This window comes from Malania oleifera, chromosome 7, assembly GCF_029873635.1.
Source record: "Malania oleifera isolate guangnan ecotype guangnan chromosome 7, ASM2987363v1, whole genome shotgun sequence".
Taxonomy (NCBI): Eukaryota; Viridiplantae; Streptophyta; class Magnoliopsida; order Santalales; family Ximeniaceae; genus Malania; species Malania oleifera.
In genome coordinates, this window is record NC_080423.1 from 4,629,854 (window position 1) to 4,648,068 (window position 18,215).

Consider the following 18,215-nt stretch of genomic DNA (forward strand, 5'->3'; position numbering starts at 1 on the left):
GAGAGATTCTCAAGAAATTATTGTGCTTCTATTTTCTATTCAATAGAAAAAAGCATGATCTGCACTGGCCCGAAAAGATCTAAAGTGCACATGTTTCATAAATACAACCTTTCTTATGCTTATGTACGTCAATTGTATTCTACGAATTACTAAAGGTTCATTGATCAGGGCTTGACGAAAGAACTTTATAAGTTTCCAAAAATTGGAGATATAGATCAAGAAATTGAACATACAAATCAACAAATTGAATTTCAATTGTTTGTGGAAACATATCAATTGGTAGAGTTCTTGATAAAGAGAGAAATGTTGTGTATGAATCACTCACATATTCTTCTGTTCTTCTGAATTATATGTATATGTGGGATTAATTTGGAAAACCAATAGAGATCTACGTTCCCCTTCCAAAAGGGCCTCCCCTGTGTCCTCAATCCTGGTTCCCTATCTAGGTTCCTAAATCCTAAGGCTAGAGTCACTTCACTTCACAAAAACAACCCTTTACGCGCTCGCTCGGCTCCTTTGCTTATGATTCATGTGAATAGCTTCCCCCCTAATCACTTGCATTGTTGGGTTATTGAGGAGTTGCATCCAAATCTTACAATTCATATGATTTGATTGGATTCGCCTATTCACTAGGTGAATTGTGCGATTCACCTCGATTCACTACCTTCTGCAATTCTCCTATGCAGTTAGAATTGATTTATCCCTTTCTAGATACAAATTGTACAATTCAAATCGAGAATCGTACAATTCTACCAACTATGGTTGGGACAACCATGCTGCACACTAATCTGAAAGAACTTATGGAGGGCAGGTCAAGACTGTGAACCATGCGGCCATAAAGATGGACCAACAAGGTTCAATTATGAATTTCCAAAAGCATTCCATAGTACAATGAAAGCACTACGAAAACAAGTAGATGAGCTTACTTCCGAGATGAACCTAATGTTTCATGCTCTTCGGAATGCCAATTCTAGAGGGGTAGAATATAAGAGAGCAAGAGTATTGAACCAAGAGCGCCCATGATGCTAAGGGGCTGGAGAACAACTTGACTTGGAACAATACTTTCTTGCTATTAGGACCGACTCAAAGGAGGCGAAGTATCCATATCTGCAATGTACTTGAGTAAGGATGCTAAGCAGTGGTATCCCAAGTACTACAACATCCAAAATGATTGGCGTATAACATATACTGGTCATACTTCAATGAGAGCTTAAGGCCTAGTTCTTTCTTTAGAATGACGAGTAAAATGCTTGATGCAAACTGCAAGATCTAAAGCACACTAAGACAGCAAGGTACTACATGAATAATCCTCTGTTTTGATGTTGGATATTTGAGAGAAAAAAACAAGTTGTTCTATTTTCTCGAAGAATTGGAATCGTTGTCAAGGGCTGAATTTTATTGACAAAGAATTCAAGACTTGCCTACCTCACATGTGTCTACGAAGCACATGATTGATTATGCTAGAGAGAGTTTCCCAACACCTAAGGAGAGTGGCTTCTTTTGTGTTTTTTTTTTTTTTTTTGTTTTTTTTTGGGGGGGGGGGGGGGGGGGAGGAGGGAGGGACAAAGGAAACTTCTTCAAGAAAGGCCAACTCGAAAGTAGAGGAACTTATGTCAAGCCATCAACTTCAAAGGAAGCTTCTTCATCTTGGGCTTCCAACACTTCTAATCGTAAGGGTAAGGTTGCAAGCTTCTTATGTTGAGACTCTCATAGAGTTGCTAATTGCCCGTACAAGTCATTGCTTAATGCCTTCTTGTCATTGTGGAAGGGTCACATAAATAGGATGAGGATGTGAAAGGAATTGAGGGTATGGGTTCAATGCAGTTACTTAACACATTAGAGAGATAGATTGGCAAACCCAAGGTGCCCAAGCTAAATGTTTATTGTTCGCGATTTGCAGATTAATGGAAGATTGTCTATGCTATGGTGAATGTCGAGGCTACCCATAACTTTATCTCATAAGATGAAGAAAGGTTTCACATAATTTTTTTTATTAGTCATAATTACCAATAATAATTTGGTTCCTTTTATGACCCCGTATAGACAAGACTTGTTGAATATGGACATAGGTTGCATGAAAGTGGTAATTCCCCCGTCCAAGCTACACTAGGACTCCAGTATAGTTAAACATGTATATTTGCGCAAATTGGAAGAAAAATATAAAAAACATATAAAACATAATTTTTAGAAACTAATTTTGCTAAAGTTTGAACTTGAAAAGCTTCTAGTATAAGTACCATATGTGTCAAAACTATTGGGGCCAATTTGACAAATAATCTCTATTTTGGATGATTGATACTATTATAATCTTATTATTTTATAATTTTAGTGAGGGCGTAATTAGATTTTTAACCTGAACCTTTTTATAATTTAGCATATATCATATTATGTTTAAAGGGGGATCTTGCTTGCATTGGGCTACACTTGCATCCACTGCTAGTCTCAATGGATGATTTCTAATTGATAATTTGAATGGAATTCTCAAGGGAGGCAAAGGTGGTCCCTTTTCCATTTTCTAGTTCCCCTTGCCTAATAAGAGATCACCCTTGCATGGTGTATGCTATGGTGAAAAGAGGAGATGTTGAGAAATTCCTCTTTGTCATGCAATTTAAGAAGGGGTGGACCAACTTATCTAGTCATTGGTGGTGGATGAAGACGTAGGACAAAGGTTGGTTCCTATTGCCATCCAAGAAATGATGGAATATGAAGTTGTGATGTTAGATAAGCTATTTTACACCTTGCCTTTTAGACAAGGTTTTGAACTTACCAGGGATGAAGCCCCCTACTAAAGGGTTGTATTAGATGGTGCCTCTAGAGTAGGCATAATTATGGAAGCAACTTGATAAGCTATTGTAAGCGGGTTATGTACATCCTTTTAAAGCGTTGCTCGAAGCATTGATGTTGTTTTAGAGGAAATATGATGGAAGCATATGTATTTACTACTACGCGCTCAACAAAGTGATTGGATAAAACAAATATCCCATTTCAATGATTCTTGATTTGATCAGCTAAGTCATTCAGAGTAGTTCACCAAACTTGGTTTGCAGTCATGCTGCTATCATATGAGGATAGTAGAAGGCAATAAGACAAAGATTGCTTGCGTGACGTAGCACAGGGCTTTTGAATTTGGTGATGCCCTTCGGATTGACAGTGTTTTATGACTACCTTGACAAGTTTGTCATGGTATACCTTGATGATAGTTTTAGTAATGATTCCACTCTGAAGGAACATAAAGTGGACCTATGGAAGATATTCGACAGGTTGAAGGGAACCACATATATGTGAAGTAAGAGAAGTGCTCTTTCGCTCAAAAGTGTTAAATTCCCAAATCATGTGGTTGAACAAAGGTTATATCGGGATGGATATGAAATAGGTGAGAGCTATCCAAACTAGCCTTGGTGGAGTCTTTGGCATTGTAATAAGCTTAATGGAGATAAGAAAAAGTAGCAGCTCAAGAGAAGGAGACAATAGCAGTGATTTTATTATCTACTAATGTGACAACTCTACTATTAGTCATTTCTTTGCACAATCTAAGTTATGCCCCAAGAAGGCTCATTGGAAGGAATCTTTTAATAGAGTTTGATTTCTTCTTGGAGAACATGGAAGGCCAAATGAACAACCACAGATTCATTGAAGAGGAAGATCAAGCTTGTGGCCCTGTAACTATTAATACCCTTGATAGTAAGTAAGGTTACCATGAGAATGGGGGAGTGCATTAAGGAGAACTTCCTCAAAGATCTAGTTGCCCAAAGCCTCATGAAGTTGGTGGAAGAGGGCCAAGCGTGCTAGTTCTAGTTAGAGGATGGCTTCTTGTTGACACATGGAAACAACTCTTTGTTCCTCGAGCTAGTGATATAAGTGAGACCATGTTCTAGGCCACCTAAGATGGCACTAGAGTTCGCCATTGTTAAAGCTAAGCCACTGGCCACACATGTCCGATAAGATGGTTGAGTATACCCAAACGGGTCTGACCTATCAAGACAAGGTTGGGTGAGAGACGATTGCAAGATTGTTAGAGCCTCTTTAACTACCAATGAGATAGTGGGCAAGTGTCTCACTTTGTTGCTAACCTGCCCAAAGTCAGGATTTGAGGACTATGCATGTGGTCATAGATATGTTTTGAAGTATGACCACTGGAATACTAAACATAGGAGACAACACAATTTTTTTTCAAGCAGATTGTGAAGAATTGGGGTGTTCTCAAAGACATTAGTTGAGAAACAAGAATCACAAGAAACTTATAGACAACATTTCAAAATCTTCGTTCACAAATTAACCTCCCTTCAATCTATCACCTCTAAACAAATAGACAAAGAGATTTAATGGGCTACTAGCCATTTCATCATCGCCAATCAGAAGAATTGGGTGCAATTACTCAATGTAGCTTAGTTATCTTTCAATGCTCAAAAGAGCTCAACAATGGAGAGTCCTTGTTAACTTTTTAAGAGCTAGTAGCCACTATTACGTCACACAACAAACAAGTCATACAAAGCTAAGAGTCCAAGAGCGTACATCCATAAAAAAAAAAATGGAGACTGAATGCTGATATTGCCCAAGCCTTCTTGGAGAAAGCTTCTAGGTGGGTGAAGTAGGGCAACTGTGGAGAAAATTGTTGCATTTCAACTTGGGGACTTGGTGCTTGTTAAGGTCCATCTATAATTGATCAAGTCAGTACAGCAACAAGATAAGAGACTAATTCACAAATATGAAGGACTAGTCCCCATTGTGGCCAAACTCAGGGAGGCCTCTCCCAAGGTTCCTACGGCTTGGATGATGATGCACCTTGTGTTTCACATTGGCTGCATCAAGCATTTATCACTGACACAACTTAAAGTCGATCAGAGCACCACTAAAGACCTTGTTTGTGAACCTAACTAACAAGTAGTTGAAGATATTCTTGTAAAGAGTTCATGTCATCAAGGATCAACACAAATTCTTAGTGAAGTGGAAGGCCCTTAGAGATGAAGATGTCAGTGGAAGACATGGAACGTTTACGGAAAAAATTGGAAGAGTTCTTAGTGTCAAAGTCTACGAGGATTTTGACTACATAAATAGGGGCGAATGTCAAAAGTCAAACTTGTTTAAGGCACTATGCTTACTTGTGATCACTTTTCTTGTGTACATTGGATGGTTAACCATGATGTAAATAGCAGTGTATATTTTTTTCTTTGTAAGATAATGCCTTACCAAACATTTCTTCATGCTAGAATTAGATTTGCTAGACTTCTCACTAAACACATGTTGCATATGAAGGTGTGATAATAAGAAATGCATTGTTTTACAAGTTTACTACTCGAATCATGTTTACATTCACGTCTGCTCACAACCTCCTCTTACTTTGTGTTTGATACTTGTGCATTTGATCTTGTGGTGAATTCATTTTTTTTTTTAGGTGACTAGTTAAGCTTGTGTCCTACAACTAGTGTTGCTTTCACATGATATGGAGTATTTGGCCCATGACAATAAGGAAAGTTGGATTAACGAATTAGTACAAAATAGCAATACCTGGGCTTTCTAGATGTTCCTAATAATGTAGGCTGAGCAATATCAAATTTCTTTACTCTATTAGAGCATGGAATGCAAACTTTGAAATGTTATTGCAAGAAATAAGAAACCTTGGTTCTTTCATAAGACTTTAATTTGTGGGCCTTTGGATGCTTGTTCTTGGATTAAAAGAAAATCTTCTTGTGAGCAATTGGAAAATATGAATGCTTTGAAGATCAATGTAATTTCCGTAGTGCCAATATTTAGGCTTGGTCCATGTTAGCAATTGGCAAATTTTGACCATGAACATCTTTGATGCTTTAATTACTTGAGACAATGATATGCACAATGAATAATAATCATTCAAAATTTATTTATTCTTATTTTCCTTTTTGGATTTTATTATGAATTTATTAGCTAGTTATGATTTTATTTTAATTTTATTAAGGTAAGTTGTTTTATGTTGTGTATATATTTATTTTGGATTTTGTGAATTTGAGCTTTATCCTAATGAGCTTGGTCCTTATCTTATGTATTTAATTTAGGGTTTCTTTAGTGCCATATAAATTTAGGTTTCTAGATGTAACGAGGGATTTCTGGCAAATGCCACTACTTCAATTTTTGAACATTTATGTGGAAAACAATAGTAGATAGATGTTTTTTGAGTCTCTCACACAAGGGTAAAAAAATTGGAAAACAAGGTGACATTTTCGTATTCTTTAGAAAACTAGAATGAAAAATGAGAAATGTTTTTTACAACTAAAGTAGTAATCCTCTCTCTCTCTCTCTCTCTCTCTCTCTCTCACACACACACACACAAAATCCCTACATTTGCCTCCTATATTTTTTTTCTTCTCATCATCGTCCTATTCTCTCTCATCTTTTTACTCTTTCAACTTATTCCCTTCCTTTGCACTTTTGCAAAATTCACATGCTTCGTTAACCTTGAACTTCCACTGCTTTTCTGGCACATGCTTCTGCTTTATTTAATTATTTTTCCTTAGTATTGTTAGCATGTGATTTATGGGAGGCCCAATCAGTTTCAAATGAAAACATTCAATATCCTCTCCCATTGATAGGGCATCTCTGCATGCACACAAAAACACACACTACCTTCCGATTCCTTTGTAGACCAAGTGTATGCATTAATTGTTTTAAAAGTTGAATGCATTATGCAAGGCATTTTAAACCTAAGAGGTGAGGCGTAAGCTTCTTGCGAAAAAGCTTCAACCAAAAGCGCAGAAGGTGCACATTTTGAGCAAATGTGTATTTTAAAGCTTGATATACATTGTTGGCTCACAATCTAATAGCCTAGGATTTTAGGTAAAGTGGTAATCTAACATGGTATTAGAGCTTGTTACCAAGAGGTCCTGGGTTCTAATCTTGTTGTCCGCATTTATTGTGTGGTATTTAAAAGAAAAAAAAAATTTATTGTGTTCCCTGTCATGGGTGTTATTTATCGTGTGTCTATCTCTCTATGTGCTGCCGAACTGCACGTGTGGGGGAGTGTTAAAGCTTGATATACATTGTTGGCCTACAATCTAACAGCTTAAGCTTTTAGGTAAATTGGTAATCTAACAGTGTATCCATTGGTGTATTAGGCATTCACAATTAAAGAGTTTGGTACATCAAGCTATGCCTCGAGGTGTTTTAGGCGCCTCTCCCAATTATTTCATGTGCCAACTGCATGCATATGAATACTTTTTTTATATGTTCTCCAGCATGAGGGTTTCATATATGAATAGTTTATCGATATGTTTTCCAGCAAGAGGGCGAGGGCCAACTGCATCTTCCAGCAATGCCCAACAAAGTACGAGGCAGAGTGCTTGCCCTCACTGCAGGCATGTGGGGCATTCTTCAAGGGACTGCCCCTCACAGATTTCTCATTCTCTAAATGCTCGTTCTCAAAATGCTCGATCTCATGGGATGAATGCACAAAATGGTATGGTTCCTGAACTGCCATTTCCTCTTTACTTTTAATCGTTTGATTTACAAAGTATTGCACCATCAACTTATCAATGGTTAAAACTTAAAATAGTCATACATACAGTGGAGACAACCAGGTGTGGATGTATCCCCTTAGTCCAGCTCATTTTATTGTTAGTGTATAGATAAGTACTTGGATGTGAGATCAAAGTTCCCTTGCGTACCAGAAAATGACTATCATCCCTGGCATGGGAGTCTTTTCTTCCCATTGTTCTAAGCCAACTCACATACCCGGAGGCGATGGTGCTTATCCTCCAATAAAGCTCATACGAATTGAATACAATGAGAAATTTGTGTCTACATTCTTGATTTAGTTTTATTTAGAATTTTCCTGTACACCACTGGAAAATCCAATAAAAATCTGCTCTTTCTTTCTTATGTTGCTACTAATGATGCAGGAGAATCTTCAATTCCATGTAGTTCCTGTGGAACACCATGCATTCTACGAACAGCCAATACCGCAAATAACAGGGGACGAAAGTTCTACTCCTGTCAATCCCAGGAGTGCAACTTCTTTGTGTATGTAAACCTAGACTTACACGTCAGACTTCTTTTAATCTTGATGCACATTACTTGTTTTGCACTAGTTGTTTTAGCTGAAAAAATTTTAACCCATTGATAGATGTCTGCAATGTTCCTTTCCATTTTGTTTCCTTGGGAAATAGTTTTGCCTCTATTTTGATATTTGAGTATCCCAGTCAGACTCTATGGGGCAACTCAAGTTAAATAAAAACCTTCTGCAAGTTGGAGAACCAAATTTTGCAAAGGTGATGTCAATTGCAGGATCATTTTCTTGAAAAAATGACGTCACATTTTCATACAACCACCCCCCCTCCAACCCCAAAAAGAGTGCCAGTTGAAAGATAAATTAATAAGATTCAGATCGTGGCATGGTGAATAAATTTCATGGGAGATTAAGGTTTGCTGCCATAATGTATATTTAAAGTAATATGCGTTGCATTGAAACAAATGAAGCTTCAAAACATTCTAATAACAAATGGGTTTGAGTCCAAGGAGAAGCTTCTCTGCATAAAAGCAGGGGTGAGGCTGTGTACACTGTGACGACGCTCCCTGTACCCTTGCAAAGTGGAAAGCCTTGTGGCCCAGGAACACCTTCTATAACGAATGCATTAACTATGCTCTGTTGCCTGCGTGCAGATGGGAGGATAATCTTAGTAACAGTGCTGGAGGAAGAACTTTGCGTGCAAGCACCAATGGTTCAGCATCTAATCCCAACAGGAGGGCTGGCCATGGCCGGGGTGGCAGGAGTGGTGCCCGTGGCTCTGACATGACATTTGTGTCGGCAACTGGTGATCCTGTATCTGATAGAAGGTGTTTTGTTTGTGGTGATCCATCACATTTTGCAAATGTATGCCCAAATCGCGGTATGTGAACTCGCCCTCACCAAAGTGGTTTTTTAGTCCTCCATCCACTTCTTTAAAGAGTGATTATGTGCTGAAAATATAGAAATATGGTTTGGCACCACATTTTTGTAGTTGGGCTGTAAAGACTTGTACAGCTAGTAAATTTCAATTAGCAAGTTCATGGTCAAGTAATGTTTATTTATGATATCTCTTATGCCTCCAAGAGGACAATGAAATGTTCCTAAAAGAATTTTTTTTGAAAAATGTGTAAAAAAGGAGAGGAAATGCACCAAAATAGACTAAGATTCATTGGGAAGTATGTGTCCGGTAAGAGTTTGCAACCACAATAGTTGAACCTAAGCTATTAGGCCAACTCCTGGGCAATGAAATCAACGAAAACCAGATTGGGATTTTTACTTTTATTACAAGCATTATTTGGATGATTGCTTTATGGGAAAAAGATAACGCTAATTTCTAACTAACTGGCAAGAAAAGAATGTTAATTGCTTTATGGGAAAAAGGCAACACTAATTTCTATCAAACTGGCAAGAGAAGAATGTTTCCCCAACGCAGATGACAATCACTGCAAACCTTTCATTTGAAAATTAGAAAAATAAATGATGAATTTGAGATTTTTCATTTCAGAATGTTGGGTGAAGTACTTTAGATTGACAAATTCATTATTTATAGTCTCTAATGATCATATTATGTATGATAAAAATTGTTCAAGACGACATGTGGCTTGCTGGAGCCTATTCACTTAGCTAGGTAGATGAGCAAACCTTGGGAGATGTTGCAGATGAGCATTTTGTTCAAGCTCACCACTCAGAAAGCACTTTCATGGCCATTTAAAATCACTCTTGTACGTACTTTCTGCAATAAACATTTGCATGGAGGCAAATGTGAGCTTATGATCGATATAAGAGATTTTAATGTATGTTTGATCAATTTTTAAAATTTTCTATTTTGGCTACGTGTGATCATTGTAATTCTAAATTATTATAGTTTTCATACAATTATTGCATCAAAGTGCATGTGAATTGCATGTTTGCAACGATTGAGTGCAGTGACCATATGTTTTAGTGACCCTCAAAAATATAGGAAGTCGATTGACCACTGATTCATTTAACTCCAATACCATACTCGTAGTTACAGTTCAACATTAGTAGCATTCAACAAAACCATCAGAACAAGAAAATATTATTGAGTTTTGATATTATAAATTCACTTGCAACCAATAGTTTTGTCAAAGAGTGAATTTGCAAAATCTTAAGCAAATATGATTACCCTACATCATTCTTTTCAAGAAATTTTCTTGCATTTAATTGGTCTTCCTCTATCTCTCTCTCTCTCTCTCTCTCTCTGTAAATGAGTCCAGTAAGTTACATGCTGCTTAATGTCAGCCCATCACTAAACTTCTGTTTTCTCAGGAACCAAACATAAAATTGGTGGTTCACTTCCTGGCTTGCAGAATAATTCATTGCCTATTGAAGGTTCTCCATAAAAAAACTTCAATAAATTGTTGCATTTTCATTTCTTTAGGGTTTTCTCCTGCAATTCTCATATTTGCATGGAACAGCTTTCCAAAATTGAGTCTTGAAAATGAGCCCAGATGCCAACTAGTGTTTTAAACGAAGCCTTCGCTGCTGCAGTGAACCAATTGCTAATCCTGAATTAGGTAACCATCGTCGGGAATATGTTCATTCATACACTGGTCATGTATGCACGCATTTAAAAATGTGGTATCAAATCAAATTGTACAACTTTTCTGAGGGGGAAGAAGAGAACTAGTCTGTGTATTAGTTTTTTTTAACTAATTATGTTGAACGTATTGGCACCTTGATGATAACAAAAGTACACTGTAAAGGTTTGTCTTCGGCCAAAAACACACGGAAAAAAAAAATGAAAATAAAACAAGTGTAAAACAAAATTGAATCAGAACTATTGTTGACTGTACATAATTTCTCCACTCGTTGCCAGACTGCCATACAGAATCATTTAATCATCTAAACCAAGTACCTGCTGCCTAAACTCTTCAAGTTTAGTTACCAACTCATCACGGTTCTTCTGCAAAATGAACAATAAAAGCCACTGAATTAAGATTCTCATTAAAGCAAATATACATTAAAACCAAAATCACAATCGGCTACCTTGAAGATCAGATATCGGGTGCTAAACCAGACTGAGTAGGCAAGACCCACCAATTCCATGAATTTGGGTAACTGATTCATCAAGTAAACAGCACAAAAGTGTCCATAAATTATTTACAGGTATATCACAAAGAAGATAATATTTCCAAACAAAACAATACGTACGTAAACATACCACTGGAATAGAATCAATTGCACCAACCACTGCTGATGCTAACCACACAGCAACCAGTGCACCACTACCATACAGAAGAATTGAATATGCATCTTCAGAGTCCAACTGCAAGAAGATGGTGGTGCAACAAAATCAACAATTTAGACATCAGTCCCATATTCCTACAAAGTTTGGTGACTTCAGTCAAAGAGGAACAAGGAAACTGCACTAGCAACGTCAGTAGACTCTACACCCTAGGGTTAAAAAATATAGGTTGTTATTAATGTTATAAATTATACAGGTATCTTTTTTTATTCCATTTTCTTGTATTTAGACTCTTCCAACTAATATTAAACTCCCAATACTGCAAAGCTTTCGCACAGCCTACAGATGGATGGTAAATTATACGCTTGCCATGGAAACAGCACATGGCTAACACACTAAAATTCTACAAATAAAAGAAGTGATGACAGTACAGATTCCCAGCTCTTCCAATAACACAGAAAACATAAGGGGAGAACAGAAAATGTGCAGTGCTCAGCTAACCACTACATTTTACCAAATACAAATAGAGGGTAAAAAACTTGCAAGTTCCCAAAATTCATCAAGACAGCCATCCAGCTAGATTTGTAGTCAAGCCAAACCCTTCACGAGGCCAATCACTCAACAATGGCAGCACTTGGACCTTCCTCAAAAATGCTTAATGATAATCATGTAATAAAGAATAAGGAAATTATCTAATGAGCGATAAAGAATGTCATCAAATTCAGCTGGGTTATGATAGCATACCGAAGAAACCACTGTTTGAATGACTCTTTTCAATAATGGAAAAAAAAAAACGAAAAATGATAATTAATTAGCCTTTCTTCCAGCTAAAATTATATACTAAAAATGATAAATGAATGGAAGAACCAAGAGAAACAGGATGCAAAATGGAACTAAAAAACGAAAACCAAAAAACAAAAACAAAAAATTGTGTTGCTCAGCTAGTCGATCATCAAGCACTTACATGTGGACTTTCAATAAGTTTCTTACATTCATCATCGCAACCATTTTGCATTTAAGGCACCACCCCCTTTTCATGAACTAAGATGAGCCATTTTTAATTCAAGGTATCCAAGAAGAATGTTGATAGGCTATCAAAAGCCATATGACACGCTAAATGATTAACCAGAGTAAAAAATTGAACATTTAAAAGATTTTATAAATATGTGGATCTAGAATTAAAACAGAAGTCAATTCAAGTGGAAAAAAATAATATAAATATGAGTATTAGATACTAGAAAGAAACAAAAAGTTCAAGTAGAATGCATAGTGTGAAAAAAACCAACCTAAGACATTTAAAGGGACTACAATTAAACAAATTATGTTGCTCAGTTAACCGCTCAGATTCAAATTTCATCAGGCATTTGCATTAAGCCTTCCAAAAAGTTCAGGTACTCATCATGGCAACCAATTTGCAATACTTAAAAAATAAATAAAAAAACTTTCATTAATTAGTGAATACCACTTAAAATAAAACTGTTTGTCCAAATAAAGAAATTAAATGGATAGTAATTTAAAGAAAATAAAAAAGAGGATACGGGGAAAGAAGGTAAGTTAAAATAGTGAGGACTCAGAATCTAAAATGTCAACAAGGCAAATAAGCCATTATGACGAGCGAACTAAAGACATAGTCCTCATTGTCCTCTAATGCATCAAAAAGCAAGTAAAAATCGCAGATTACAAATGCAAAAATACAAATTTAAAAGCTAATTTAAATATAAGCAAGCTACTCAGTCAGGCAACTTGTAAATTACCAAACATGAAGAAAGAAATACACGGCATAACGCTTTCAGCTATTGGAAAAATTACTATACAAATAAAAAAAACAAAAGGAAAATAGAAAATGAAATAAAATTAAAACAATGACCCAATAAACCTAATTTAAAGAGGATTAGAACACGTAAAGTTCAAAAATAATGTGCTGCTCAGGTAACCGCTCAGGAACATTATTTGGTCTTTCATCAAGTACAAAGTGACCTTTAAGAAGTTCCAACAATCATCATAGCAACAAATATGCATTTCGTGATAACCCCTTTCCCACCAATTTAGGAAGACTTCCCAATCAAAATATCAGAGTTCATATGGCAGGAATAATGCTCCTCAAGAAAAGTTTTCAACTCCTCTATGGCTCTATGAAAAGAAAAAAATCAAAAGCATATGAAGGGAAGGCAAGACAAACATGAGATTGTGTTAAAAATATAAATGCTGTTGAGCATGAAATCCCAAACCAAACCATATGATCTCAAAGTTTTTAAAAAAAATTACACAACACATAGTAAGCTTATAATGAGAATAAAAAATGCATTAGTCACAAAAAATATAATGTATAAAGGTAACTAGTTAAGATCAGTAACATGGAATAAGCATTTACAGAAATATATTTCGCACGTGCAACACTCCCACTATAATTTCACGCCTACAGCTGAAATCAAAATTTCATGGATGACCAAAGCCTGGTAATACAGGTTTTTACTTGTGTGTGCACATGAATTTTGAGTTGCATGTGTCAATACAAAAGGAAAATTTACTATTTACATCTTTATGTCCACCTATTTGCTAGGATGTGACGTGCCCAATTTGGTATAACTGCACCATGTGCTACAATGGAGTTCCTTCATTTGTAGTCCGTGCACATGAATTTTGAGTTGCATGCGTCAATACAAAAGGAAAATTTACAATTTACATCTTTATGTCCACCTATTTGCTAGGATGTGACGTGCCCAACTTGGTATAACTGCACCATGTCCTACAATGGAGTTCCTTCATATTTTAGTTCATGTGCATTTTTGGCTTGTTCATATGGAATTTGGACAGCATCCCCTCATTGAAAAGCAGAGTTTTGACCACTCAGTCACTCACAAAAAAAAAATTAAGAAAATAAATCCCTTTTATGCAGATATTTATGCAAATTATAATTACCCTCTGCAAGAAAACAAATGAAATGAAATAAACCTTTATATTGAGTTTATCCAGAAATTCAATTCCCTGCGTTTGTTCAGCCATGGGTGATTCTTCATTAGTTGATTCTGTTTGCACAGAATCACTGTAAACACTCTTCTCAACTGGTGAAACATCTTTCATCGCTATGACACCGTCACGTTCTTCACCAGGATATTGATTAAATCCACTAGATGTTTCTTCAGATGTTCTAGCTTTTAGCGAAGAAAAATGAGCCAATCCTGAAAAATCAAACCACATTGATCCACATGTAAATAAATGGTTGATAATAATTCTCTCTCCTTTTTGTTTTATGAGAAAATTAATAAGAATATGATGTCATGAGGCTCAAGAAGTACATCTTGGAACCCACATAGATAATGACAAAGTGAAATCTTACAACAGAACACAGCATCCAAGATACACAAATTGCACAAGATTATTAAAGCACAGGAGTGACAAAGCAATAAAAAAAACTATTATCAGGATGATCTGGTACTCCTTGTGCTGGCTTTGGCTATCTAACAAGCCTAAGCAAAAAAAAGCCCAATATTTCAAAAAAATCAGTGTCTGTGAACTTCAAGTACAATAGTATCACCGTCTAAGCTCTTCAAAGACCTACTTAATTTGAAGATTTGATATAAAGATCCCATCTCCCAATAAAAGCGCATTTTTTGCAAGACTAACACAGCAATAACAAATAGCAAAACAACCTTCTACTCGAAAGAAGATCTACAAATTTCACATAAAACATTTGTGATAATAGCAATTCGACCAGCCAAGATCAAATCCAATCTGTTTTGTGCATTCATAGTTCTCAATTTTGCACCTAACAAATAATTCAACAATACTATAATCAAAGGTTAAATCTAGCCTCTAAAAAATTGTAGCATCGTATCAACATAACACGAACCCTGTAGCGCAAACATTTAGTCAAACAGCAAAACTAACAATAAAAGCTGAAGGAAAAGGAAAAAAAGAATGATCAATCTGTGTGACGATAAATAAAACTATATACAATGCAAAAAAAGGAAAAAAAAAATTCACAATGCATTCGCTGTCTGATTAAAAAATATCACTTAGTAAGAAATGTAAATGCACCCCATTGCGCCACAAAAAGATATGTTTCGTTGCAATAAAGAAAACGAAGCATCCCATATCAGCTAAAGAACTCAAGATTCACTCTGAACACCAACAATCCATTCTATAAGGATTTAAGAAACGACATTGCTGAACACTTCTGTCCCACCAAAAGACATTTAAAAAAACAAAATCCCATATCAGCTAAAGAACTCAAGATTCACTCTGACCACCAACAATCCATTCTATAAGGATTTAAGAAACGACATCGATGAACACTTCCGTCCCACCAAAAAAAAAAAAAAACACTAGCTATACAAGATAACAATGTTTCACAATAGAGGACATTAATTCGTTAGAGAAATACGGACCTACTTTGGTGCCGGAGACCCAATTAGGGCTAAGAAGAAGAGGAGTTTTCCGGGGTAGATGGATGGAGGATGGGTTGAAGAGGCGGGGGAGATTGGAGAGAGCTCGTACAGCGTGGAGCTCCATTGGAGAAGGAGTATGAGGGTAGATCAGGAGTCCGAGCTGCCTCTGAGATGGTATGGAGTCTGTTGGCACTGGCGAGTGGAGTGCTCAAACGATGGCTACTCTCCGTGGAAAGAAATGTTGCTGCATATAAATAGGAGAGGGCTCGAGCTAGGGTTTTGCATCGTACGGCTGTCGTTGGGGGCTGAAGTGCACCTTTTGGGACACATCCGACGGCTGAGAGTAACTCGGAGCTTACTTAATTCACCCTTGGCATGTTGACACGTGGCAAATAAGAATTGTTTGGTTTGGCAAAATAGTTAGAATTTTTTTTTCTTTCTCCCCTCACATACCCCTTTCTATAGCTCCTAATGTTTGAGCACAAAACCTCTTAACATAGAAGTATCGAAATTTAACTACTAAAAAGCCCATAGGAGATACATTCATACTTAATTGACAATGGAGAAAAGGAGTGTATTTTTATGAACTGAAATATCGAAATAATAATTTTGCCAACATAATGTCATCCGTAGAAGGGAGTGGGAAAATATATTTGTTATGATTGGTCTTAACTCTGTGTTTGGGAGCATGAATTTCGAAATTTAAATTTAAAATTGTGTACATTAAACATAGTACAAAATTGTATTGGATTTCAGGACTCCGAAAAGTGATGCTTTCAAATACTACCTTTAAGGTATATACATTGATCAATGGTATGTTCAACAAAATCGTATATAAAATTGTGGAACTTTTGGGCCTCGTTTGGATCAAAAGTTTTGTATAGAAAAATATAAAGGAAAGGAAAATAAGAAATTTTTTTTTTTTTTCTATTCTTTTTTCTCTATTTCAATTAGTATTGAAAATAAGAAGTTATTCTAATATGATTAAAAGTTTATTTTAGTTCACATATAGATTTCTTAAGCCTGCAAACCAACTAATTATCTCAATCACAAAAATTTTCTAATCAACCATACACCTTTTCTTTGAAGCATTGAATTCACTAGAATATGCTGTGTTTGGAAGCATGAATTTCGAATTTTAGACTTAAATATAAACAAATTTTAATATAATTTTATATTATATTTTATCCAAATTCATTGTCACTCCTAATTTAAGGTCTCTACAAACATAAAGTAAGCTTTAGTGATAAAACTAATTAATACAATCACTAGAATAAATATTTCGTGCTTGTGGGCATAGAAAATCTTTATCGAATATGTTCAATTTCAATCTTTTCTGTGGTTAAGCTAGTAAAAAGCTAAATAGTCCTTACGAGGCCAAGTAATTACTTTTGAACATTCAAAAAATTAAATAAATAAGACATTTAAAAAAAAAAATCGTTCTTATCATTTCCATAAATATTTACCTTTAGAAAAGCTCAAAATGTTTGGTGTATTAATATTTACAGAAAATATTTAGGAGTTGTTTGGCCGGTTTTATTTATATGACATTTGAAGAGAGCTTGTTTGAACAATTTCACTAAATAAGTGAACACACAGATAGAAAAATGGTTTTGAATTTTTTTAAAAAAAATTTGTTTGACCAGATTAAGCATGTATATATGTCTACTTTGGTAAGTAGAAAATTCAAATGTCTATTTTTTTATTTTCTCTAATTTTATCCCTCTGTGAAAAATGAAAATAAAAATAAAAAGAACCAATGCCCAAGTGGTTAAAATTGGAATCATAAATTTTATTTTTGCCTATATTATTTTAATTTATAATTATTAATTAATGACAAAAAATATAATTTATACTAAATTAAAAATTTTGATTATGTAATTGCTTGTTAACATTAACTAACGGTTGAAAAGGTCAACTTGTTTTTCTTTTTATGTTTTTTAAACACATATTTGAATATTAGAAATAAATAGTTAAAAATAATTTAATATTTAAATTTAATGATCAATTTAAGTTCAACATAGAACTGGTTCACAAAATCATATTTAAATATAGTGTTAAACATTTAATACTTTTTTTTTTTTTATTTACATAAGAACTTCAACCATCAATGAGCCCTTCGGACCCCTGGTGTAGCACCAAACCTACGAATCGGCGTCCTCCGCCCTCAAGTGTTGTTGATCAAGGTAAATAAAAAATGCGACATCTAAGAAGTATAGTATTATCGTTTTACCAAATGTCCCTAGCCCAAAAAGCATTTATTTAGTTTTTAAAACACATCCTTTCAACTTAAAAAATGTCAAGAGGATGAAACCAGATTATTTTGAGATGACATGCAGATTCTAAAAGAAATTCCTACCTTTACTTAATGACCCTAAAAGTATTTAAATTTTTGGGTTAAGAATTAAACATGATTTCTAAAGAAGTGCAAACTCGTTTGCGAAGATTCATGCCCAACCAATCCCGCATCTTGAATTTTGATTGAATTTTTCCATGTTAAAATGATAAATACATACACACGAATAGTAATACTGTATTTGGAAGCATAAATTTTAAACCTGCAATTTGAATTTGAGTGATTTAATATAAATTTTATATTACATCTTATTCAAATTCAATATGATTCCAAATCTATTGAAGCATG

At 35.3% G+C, this 18,215-nt stretch overlaps 2 protein-coding genes and 2 non-coding genes across 5 annotated transcripts in view; 1 reads left to right on the forward strand and 3 right to left on the reverse strand.

The window, feature by feature from the left end:
• The window catches only part of LOC131160643 (DNA topoisomerase 3-alpha), a 115,678-nt gene extending 106,580 nt beyond the window's left edge, over nucleotides 1–9,098 (forward strand). Inside the window, exons 22-24 of the mRNA XM_058116495.1 lie at nucleotides 7,250–7,426; nucleotides 7,869–7,989; nucleotides 8,629–9,098. Coding sequence (XP_057972478.1) covers nucleotides 7,250–7,426; nucleotides 7,869–7,989; nucleotides 8,629–8,863 — 533 coding nt within the window. The 3' untranslated portion in view covers nucleotides 8,864–9,098. The remainder of the gene's footprint in view (nucleotides 1–7,249; nucleotides 7,427–7,868; nucleotides 7,990–8,628) is intronic.
• A 1,500-nt stretch (nucleotides 9,099–10,598) lies between these two features.
• LOC131160646 (protein CURVATURE THYLAKOID 1D, chloroplastic) lies at nucleotides 10,599–15,903 on the reverse strand. Of its 2 annotated transcripts, XM_058116497.1 has the most exons (5): nucleotides 15,572–15,903; nucleotides 14,136–14,362; nucleotides 11,160–11,264; nucleotides 10,985–11,056; nucleotides 10,599–10,901 (listed from the first exon to the last, which is right to left on the reverse strand). In XM_058116497.1, the coding sequence occupies exons 1-5, from the start codon at nucleotides 15,693–15,695 to the stop codon at nucleotides 10,833–10,835; spliced, it is 597 nt and encodes a 198-aa protein (XP_057972480.1). In that variant the 5' UTR covers nucleotides 15,696–15,903; the 3' UTR covers nucleotides 10,599–10,832. The 2 variants fall into 2 exon arrangements, with proteins under 2 accessions (XP_057972480.1, XP_057972481.1); XM_058116498.1 differs by lacking the exon at nucleotides 10,599–10,901 and having other exon boundaries at nucleotides 11,150–11,264; nucleotides 15,572–15,793.
• LOC131161171 (small nucleolar RNA snoR128) lies at nucleotides 12,508–12,590 on the reverse strand. Its single transcript, XR_009138328.1, has one exon. It is a non-coding gene; the product is annotated as a small nucleolar RNA snoR128 (small nucleolar RNA).
• LOC131161170 (small nucleolar RNA snoR128) lies at nucleotides 13,105–13,191 on the reverse strand. The gene has a single exon (XR_009138327.1). It is a non-coding gene; the product is annotated as a small nucleolar RNA snoR128 (small nucleolar RNA).
• Nucleotides 15,904–18,215: the final 2,312 nt, after the last annotated feature.